This window comes from Pygoscelis adeliae, unplaced genomic scaffold (assembly GCF_000699105.1).
Source record: "Pygoscelis adeliae isolate BGI_AS28 unplaced genomic scaffold, ASM69910v1 Scaffold93, whole genome shotgun sequence".
Taxonomy (NCBI): domain Eukaryota; kingdom Metazoa; phylum Chordata; class Aves; order Sphenisciformes; family Spheniscidae; genus Pygoscelis; species Pygoscelis adeliae.
The window spans coordinates 973,676-983,191 of record NW_008824469.1 but is presented as its reverse complement, the minus strand read 5'-3'; the positions used below and the strand labels follow the sequence as shown (position 1 = coordinate 983,191).

General features: G+C 43.5%; 1 protein-coding gene across 1 annotated transcript in view; it reads left to right on the top strand.

Moving 5' to 3' along the window:
* Window positions 1-9,516, top strand: part of KDM2B (lysine (K)-specific demethylase 2B) — a 119,338-nt gene that overhangs the window by 27,638 nt on the left and 82,184 nt on the right. Inside the window, exon 4 of the mRNA XM_009321187.1 lies at window positions 3,493-3,599. Coding sequence (XP_009319462.1) covers window positions 3,493-3,599 — 107 coding nt within the window. The remainder of the gene's footprint in view (window positions 1-3,492; window positions 3,600-9,516) is intronic.

The window sequence follows — 9,516 nt, the reverse complement described above, 5'->3', positions numbered from 1 at the left end:
GGTGTTGCCGTGGCCTGCCCACCAGGTGCCACCAAGCCGCTCTATCACTCCCGTCCTCAGCAGGACAGAGCAGGGGGGGAAATAAGATGGGGAAAAATAAAAAACCCAACCAAACTTGTGGGTCAAGATAAAGGCAGTTTAATAAAGCAAAAGCAAAGGCCATGCATGGAAGCAAAGGAAAACAAAAGATTTATTCTCTACATCCCATCAGCCGGCGACGTCTAGCCACTTCCCGGGAAGCAGGGCTTCAGTATGCGTAGCGATTGCTCTGGAAGACAAACGTCATAAATAATGAATGCCCCTACTTTCTCCTCCTTTCTCTTAGCTTTTATTGCTGAGCGGACGCCATGTAGTATGGAATATCCCTTTTGGTCAGTTTGGGTCAGCTGTCCTGGCTATCTCCCCTCCCAAGATCTTGCCCACCCCCAGCCTACTGGTGAGGGGGGGAAATGTTGGAGAGCCAGCCTTGATGCTGTGCAAGCTCTGCTCAGCAGCGGCCAAAACACTGGTGTGTTACCAACACCTTTCTAGCTACCAATACAAAGCACAGCACTATGAGGGCTGCCAGGGGGAAAATTAACTCCATCTCAGCCAGACCCAATACAAGCTGATCGATTGCTTTGTAAGAAATAAAACATGGAGTTTAAACAAGGTGATGTGAAGTACCTGTAACTCCTGTCCATTTAGTGTTAGGATCTTGTTTTCATGCGAGTAGAAAGCTGGTCTCCCTGACAGTGGAACTTAATTTACAGGAATTAGGTACCTGATGAGCTCTTAATCATGCAATTTGCACAGATACCCAGTTTTTCTCAAGGTATTTAGGGGAAATTCCATCCAAAATTAAATACCTGTCTATTGTTTTTCCTCCTCTAAGGAGGAGGAAATTTAAAGCTATTATCAGGAAGCTTAAATTCCTTATATATGAACCCTCCTCTTAACGAAAAAATGTTCAGGGGGCTCCAAAGCAAAAAACTTGACAACACGTATTAAATGTAGAAATTTATACATAATTAAATCAGCATAATTACTGCTATGTCAGAATTGGCAGCGTCAGAGGAAGGGGGTAGATTTGTACACATTTTTTAAAGGTAAAAAATCTTGTGATTTCATTTCCCAATGGAGTCACTGGCAGTGAAACTGTGACCTTGTTAATAAGGATGATTTCATTTATCACTAAAATGTAGCCATGTGTGGGTGAGGATTAGAGCATCAATTCAGTAATACACGGGGATGGAGGAAATGGCATTGGAGGTTTCAGAGTGTCTCCTCAGGACTAGGCAGAGACTTTGGGCATTGGTCCTGGTTGATCAGGGAACAACGGGACTTCTCAAAGCAGAACGTGTGTGCTGCTTGTTCCTTCTGAATCTGCTCATGGCACTGGATGCTCAAGGCACTGCTGGGTGTGAAACTATAGCTCTATGATGTTTTGTTTTCAGACACTTTTCTCCTTCTCATTTCTACATGCTGTTCTAGTTATACCAGTAGTTTTTTTTGCTGGGGACATCTCTTGCCTATGCAGACAATATAAACACCACACTTAATGCCTGAACAGGTCAAAAATAGATGGAAGCTCTAATTGCTGATTTGTAGAAGTAATTCTTAAGTAGGCTTTTGTGTTCTGTTATGCACATATCACGAATATTAAGCACATATTTAGAAGTTTGTGTAGGTTTTTGCTGTCATTCAGACACTAGTGGGCAGTTTGGAAGTGCTCTGGGGAGTTTCTGGGGTTCAGTTGATCCCGGTTTTCCCAAGCACATCATGCTTGGTGAGCTTTTAAAACATCTGTGTAAATTTCCTGGGTGCTCAGGACTGAAAAATGCAATTAGGTACCTGTTACCACATGTAAATGAATACTTCATATCTGTTTAATATGGCCTGAGTGCTCAATTGTTTGTAAAACCAGGGATATTTAGATCACACTGAAAGAGAGATTTGCATTCCCATTAGGTGCTTGGGAATAGAAGAGAAGGTGCTAGGGGCTCAGAGAAAGTCCAGTACATAAAGTCAGTTACTAGTTGAATACTATGTTTGTATAAGTGGATCCTTTGAATTCTGCAGAGCTCTTTGAGCCCACGTAAGGCACAAATACTTGATTCATGTTCCCTGTTGTGTAAAGACTGTAGGTTGCAGTAACAGGATGTGGGAATTTTTTCAGAATCAGGGCAGTAACCATCCATTTTGTTTTCACATAGAACTGTGATATTCATGGAATTGGTACTATTTCTACTGCCTGTATTATCTCCCTTTGCATCTTCTCAAAGTACTGTGTGTTATCAACAGTACCTGCTGCAGATGGAGAAATAGATGGGGTCAGCCCCAGTCTGCAAGAATTTCATGTGCTAATTGCCCTATTATGAAAATCCTCTGGGGATACAAACAGTTGAGTTGACTCATAGGAATAACATTCTTGGGTGGGCCTTTAAAAAGAATTAGCAGTCAGGAGGCAAAGTGGGGTGCTAACCGTGACTGAATTGGACTTCTCCCTTCTTGCTGCACACAGTCAGAGGACAGCTTTGTCACCAATGCCTGGGATAGGTCTTGCAGTCCTTATTGACCCATAAATGGAGGTTCATTCACACATCACGATTTTTTGAGCTGGGTCAGGATTTACAGCCCCACTGTGGCCAAACGCAGCACTACAGCCTGCTTTGTTGGACTTCCCAAGTTGACTGGTGTTTTCCTCTGTTTTGAGACCTGGCACATGTGATCCACTTGCATAACCAGAAGGGAGTGTTCTGGATATCTCACACAGGCTCCATCATAAAACAGACCAAAGAGTGAGTCACAGGCTTGTCCTTGCTGTGGCTGTGATGGACAGATTGCAGTTTGTGCTCTGGCACCCAGCGTAGGAGCTGTGTTTCAGTATCCCTGAACAATCCTCGGTTTCTATCTCTTCCTCACCTTGCTGGCAGTATGTTTCCAATTGCTCAGCTTTTGCTATTTTCTCCTGCCCACACTTCCTAAAAGTTTGGCTTTTGGACAAGAAGTTTGGTGAATTTATACTCAAGTAGAATGATGAAGGAAATGCACAGTAGGCGATAATGTGATTACTCAGATGAGAATTTGGCCAGAACGATGGTGTTAATGTTCCTTGAAATGTAAGTTATTGGAACAGTATAATCTCTTTTATGTTTGTATTTTAATGTTAATAAATGCAGTTTCTAGGCTATTGGCTACAAAAATGCATTTGAAGACAGACAGCAGGTGATGCTGCAAGAGAAGGTGCTCACAGGTGCCCATAGGTCAGAATTTGCACCCAGTTAAATGGACTGCAGAACTCTCCTTGCTGTGGGTTGTGAAGGGCTGAGTTGTGGTGATGAAGTGCTGTGCTTTACAAGTTGGGTCCATAGGACTTTTGCTGAACAGCAAGGTTCTTGCTGTTTATGAGCTTGTGTCGGTCTGCTGCTGTCATTGTTAGAGTTTTAGCCAACAGGAGTATATCCTACTGTGTGTTCAGTAACTAACAATTGATTTTGGTGGGGCTTTCAGGTGGACTTAGTCGACTGGGTGGATAATATGTGGCCACAGCATTTGAAGGAGAGACAGACGGATGCTACCAATGCTATTTCAGAGATGAAATACCCCAAAGTGAAAAAGTAAGTTTGTTTAAGTATTTAAAAAGCTCTACTCTTGACCTCTTTGATTAATTCCTTTTGAACTCCAAAGCTGGTAGGAGAGGCAATAAGGATTTATTTATTTTTCAGTGAGTAGGAAGGGGTGTTGGTGTGGCTGACCTGCTTGAGCTGTGTAATACCTACTGATGGACTGTACCAGCTTTTAAGGAGAACAATTTTGTATTTGAGAGCTTTATGGATACTTCATGTTCTTAAAGGCTGTGGTTACAGTCTTTAAGAGAGGAATATTCTGTTCTAAATATTAATATTTAGAAGTTTTCAACACATTTTATTCTAAATATTTTTAATTGAGAAATAATCTACGGTTTGCTGAATACAATCTTTAATCAAACCCCTTTGAAAAGTGCATTTTTATTTCTCAGTTTTGAGCAACTCTGTTTTGAAAATGGCAGACTGACCTTAAATAGTAAATTCTCCAAAAGTGCTCCCCAAAGAAATAAATTCCTAGGATACAGATATGTCATACAGTTCACACAGTATATTCGAGGTACTTCTGTAGGCTGGGTTCAGATCCTTCCCAGGTTCTAAACTACTAATGGCTGAAAAGTTATTAGATGAGAGATGTTTTGTGAAATGAACTTGAAGTCCATTTTTAATAGGTGTGTGTTTCCCCCAAAACTCTGTCGCTGCCCTTCATGCCAGTTCACTTTTCTGTTGACTTTTTCAAGAGAAAGATCAAATATTGGACTGACTATATAGGCTGCGTTTCTTGTTTCAGTGGACCCACTCAGGGCAGGTTTGAGACCGAATACAAGAGCAGTTTGTTCTGCTTCTGCCTATCTCAACTCTAGTTTTTGGGCAAGTTGTGATAGTATAACCTCACCTCACTGTTTCTTCTGTTTGAATCTCTTCCTTGAAGCTGTTTCTATGTGATGATTGGAAAAAGAAATTACTTTGAGGGCCTGAAAATGTGCACTGTAAGTTTCATAGGAATTAGTATAACTGAAATAGGAGTTACTGTTAATGATATAATAGCTATTGACCTGTATGGCTGATGAACACCATATAAACCTGGAAGCCCCTCGCCGCTGTTTCTGTTGTGGAGGCATTTTCTATTGGCCAGACCTAATGCCGGCGGCATCCCAGGCTCTGCTGTTGAACTGACCTCTAGCATTTTGCAAATTGCTCAGAACTGTTTCCAAACTGTAATGTCTAAAATAGATTGGTACTAACATATACAACGGAGTGTGCGGTCAGAAAGTGATATGCAGGATTTACTCTCATTCTGTAAAAAACATTTTGGAAGGTAAAGGTCTCCACAATAGAAGAGCCTCTGTGGCAGGCATCATGAGGAAGCCTGGTCCTACGATATACTCAGAGGACCATTGATTTCAGTGAAAGCTAAAGATACTCCATCATTCTGAAAAGAGTAAGCTGCTTGTTAGGGTAACTAGATATGGATAGGAGTGCCAAATTTCACATAGGCATTTGGAAACGTCCTAAGTGACTTGCCCAAGGTCACACAATAAGCCAGTGGCAAGAGCAGAAAATAGAACCCAGGCAAGTTGCTTCCCAACTGGTTAGTCTACTAAATAACATTATTTATAATCTGCTAGAGCTAAGAAATTGAATCATGATTCAGGGCTTCAGGATTCATGGATTGTACAAGGTAAGAAGTAAAGAAAATTATCCCTTTCCTAGAGCAAGCTTACTCCAGATGCTGAAAAAAATTTAGGCAAGTAAACAAAACAAGGCAGAGATGGTTTAAAGGATAAGGTAGCAACATGACTAACAGAATCTAGCAGAAAAAGCAGAGTATATTCTTGCAGTTCACTACTTGCATCATGAAATGCCAGATGGTAGGTTTCAAAGAGGGATTTTAGAGAAGTAGCGATTCAACAGATTTTGACATGGAGCTTTTCCCATGTGTGGGGGATGGCCTGGTAGAAAGGAAGGAGATGCCTGATGAAGAAGCAGACACAGAGCCATTGAGGTTGCTGTCACTGCCAAAGTGAAGGTGGAGGTTGACAGCTTGATAAACTAGTAGATGTGATAGGTAGAGGGAAGCTAAACAGTGAAAGACTGTAAGCGCTTGAAATGTGACAATAGAGTTTGATGTGGGGAAAAGGAGTTACCATGCATGAGAGTTAAAGGCAAGGGTGATGCAGCTGGAGTGATGAGGATGTTGCTAGTGAGCATCATCTAGCATAAAGACTAGAGAAAGCTGATTTACAGCACTGTTGGCACAAACCCCTCATCAGTCTGAAGAAGCAACAAAGATAAAAGCAATAACAAACATTGATAGTCTAGGAGCACAAGAGAAGTTGTGCTGGATCAGAACAAAGATCCGTGGTGCTCAGTAACCTGTCTGCTGTTGGCTGCTGTCATAGATGCCCTGGGAGGAGTGTAAGAAGAGTCTGAGCATAAAATTATGCCGCCCCTTAAAATTATCTTCTGAACTTCCACTGTCTGCAGTTCAGGCAGGGTCTAGCCTGAGGTGGAAGTGGTTTCTGTGTGCTTAGTGCCTTTCAAGAGACTTCTCTTCCATGAACTTGTCCAGTTTAAATAGGAACACCTCAAGAGATCAGCTTTCTCCATCTTTGGAAATTCAGATTGACCCTTTCCTGTGTAGATACTAGTCCCAGCTATTGCTGTGAGTACCCAGAGGGTATAAGCCCTTATTAAAGAGATCGTGTTCAACTGTGGAGCTAAATGTCAGTGCTGTCACTTGTTTCATGCTGTCCATTCTTTTATGCGAATCGTCAATATTCCTATGCTTTATTAATGACTCTCGTTGCTCAGAAATTGGATTGTTTCATTTCATTCTTGTTCTTAGCATTCTCATAATACTAAGAGTTTGCAGTATGTGATACCCACCATTAACGTGTTCCCTACAAACAAAAAGCACTCCAGCGAAAGCGTTGCGGTTTTGCAGACACAGATGGCATTACCAGACACAAATGTGTGTGTCTTGGCTCCTGCACGTCAAGTTCCGTGCTGGGAGTGAAGTTAGAAAACGCTCCATCTGCTGCGCTGCTTCGGTTACCAGGAGCACTACGCGCGCTGGAGACCGCCCTGGCTTTCACTTGGACTTGCACCATTAACTTGTTAAAAAAATTCTGGGTAATGAGGTTGTTTTTCTGTCTGTAAGTAAGTGACTACTTACCTAATAGGAGTCTTAGAGGACTGAATTAAGTGGGGAAAAGGTTTACGTCAAAAATATGTAAAACTTTCGAAGTACTACCTCTTAAGCAGTAAGACAACAGGAGAAATCAAGGGGATGGCTAGCTGAGATTGTAGTGTGACAAACTTCAAACTGATGTAAGTTGGCATTGCCCCTGAAAAAACAGTCCCATGCCCACATTGTCCCATCCTCATTGCTAGAACATGCCGTTGTGCAGCTGCAGAGTAAACTGGACTGGGGACTGGTCTGGCTGAAAAGCGACTCAGAAATAAAGAAGAAAAATTGGTTACTTTTCAGGCCATCCAAACCACCACACGGCTGCATAAATGCTTGCGCCAACTGAACGGCAGTGCAGAAGTGTGGAAAAAAAGCACAGCAGTGGGATCATTGACAAACCCCTTCTACAGTTCACGGAAGGTGCAGGGCTACGAGGCACCAGGTGAGCAGAGCGAGCAGCTCATTGCTACTGAGGAAGCCTGCTCCTGCCTCCCCTCTTTCACATCCCTGGGTGCAAGTTCCTGCGAAGGGCCTCACAAACACGGGAGCCTGATTGAGGGAGGGCAGCATGCTGTGTAACCAGGAGCCAGGGTAGGAGGAAAAGGCAGTGCTGTTGTAACATCAGCTTTTAGGGGCAGAAGCTTCTTGTATTGCCTCAGATGTCTGTGGTACTGCAAATCCTAAGGGTAGAAAACTGTGACAAAACGAAACTGAACTGGGCTCAGAACTGCTTCCTTTCATCAGGGTGCACCATAACCATTTTCAGGTATCTCAAAACAAGCTCAGATTTAGCTCTCTGTTTAAATTCAACCAGGACTGAAGCAATCTGGATACAGCTGAGCCTGAACCAAACAAAAAAAATGTACTAATTTGATTTCTCATTTATCAAAACAGATTGCCCCGCTGAAATTATTATCCTTTCTGTTTACTAGGTTTTGTGTTTGTAGCCTTGCAAGACTATTTGCAAAGCAGTGGCAGTGAAATAGCAAGTGTGCCAGGACATGATGGCTATAGAAATAGTAACAGGCACTTCTAACAACTCGATAAAGTTTGTGCTATGGAACAAAAGAAAATGAAAGCCTCAGTCACTACTACACCCTTCTTGCCTTCAAAATTCTTCCTATTACTTAAAATATCTAAGCACTGCTATAATAGGTCTTTATATCGCTGCTACTCTTCAATTAAGGATGGGGTATCTTCTGTGAAACAACTACCTGTTCACAAAAGGATGCTGCTCTGTTACCATGTACTCAGTCAGCCCTATTTTCCCTCTCCTAGGCTGTTATTCAGCCATCCATTCCTTTCTATTCATTCCTTTACTAAGTAGGGATGGATTTAAACAGATGCTAAAATGCTCTGCTGAGCTGTGGTCTAATTAGAAGCTGAGGGTGTGCCTCTGGAGACACAGATTTCCCTTTGAATTGAACGAGCTCGCAGGTCCCGCAACGCAACCTGGCGCTGTTTTATGCATGTGAGATACTCGTATGCACTTTGTATGTCATTTGTGAATTGCTTTTGATACAAAACCGCTCTATAAATATAATTAAGTACAAGAAAATTAGACCAACAAGCACAAGTTCTCATTAAAACTTTCCAAGCTAGCAAAGTAAATAAAATCTCATGTCTTCAAGTCAGTGTGTTAGTCTCAAATTCTCCTTTGTGTAGAGCTTGGAGGACTTGCAGTGAGCATCACACATGTAACTGAAATAAGCACCGGTATTTAAAATGGTTTGTGGTGAGCCTGGAGCTGAACAGCCATGTCACAAGGGTGGAGAAACGAGTTGTGTTCTCACCGATAACAAAATGCTATTCCAGGGGCAGACGGGCCCAGCTCGCTGTGAATTGGCAGCTTGGTTCATTTCCTTGTGGCGGTGGGCACCTTCTCAGAAATTTAAGCTTCCAATTTCAAAAAAAAAAAAAAAAGCCTCAAAAAAAGCCTCTTCATTCTTACAGTTCATTCTTACAGTTCATTCTTACAGTTCATTCTTACAGTTCATTCTTACAGTTCAAAGGTAACCTTCCCAGCAGGCAGCCTAAGCTGGTAGCTGGGTGCCATTCTGGTGATCCTCTACGTGGGCTGTTCATGCCAAAAATCTGATGGCTGGAAGATAAAAAACACATTCCCTGTGAAGTCCCCACTTGTGGCAGTGGCACGCTCAGGTGTGAACCCACCCCGCGCACACCGGAGCTCGGTGTTTCACCTCGGATGGGACTGGGGCAGGGCTGGGACCAGGAAAGTGTTGCCACTTACTTTGGTCCCAGCGTGATCTGTGGGTGTAATTTGCAGTCGCTTCACAAAATCTTTGGTGCAGGCTGAGGTGCATCACGGAAGATAGGCTTTCTCTTATCTCAGGTGTTGTTTTTGCCTGACTGACTCAGATCGTAACCCCCTCAGGGCAGGAACCGGGTCTTTCATGTGCTTTTGAAGTGCCTGGTGCACGCACCGTGTTTAATCATTAGTTACTATTTGGTCTTGATAGGCGGTGGTTTGCTTTTACTTCAGCCTGGAAGTGCTGAACTCTCTTCCTGGAAGCGCTGGTTACCACAGCCAGGCTGCCCCGCTCCTGAGGGGGGGAACGGGGCCCGGCGCGTTTGTGCCTGCGGGAAAGCTGTGGGGCTGGGAGCGGAGGCAGGTCCCCGGCAGGGCCACGGGTACGCATCCCACCCTGGCCTGGGCTCCGCAGGGCCCCTCGATGGGCAGAGCCGGCCCCGGCGGCCGGAGGTGGGTGCTGCAGGGGCCCTCCCTCACGGGCAGCC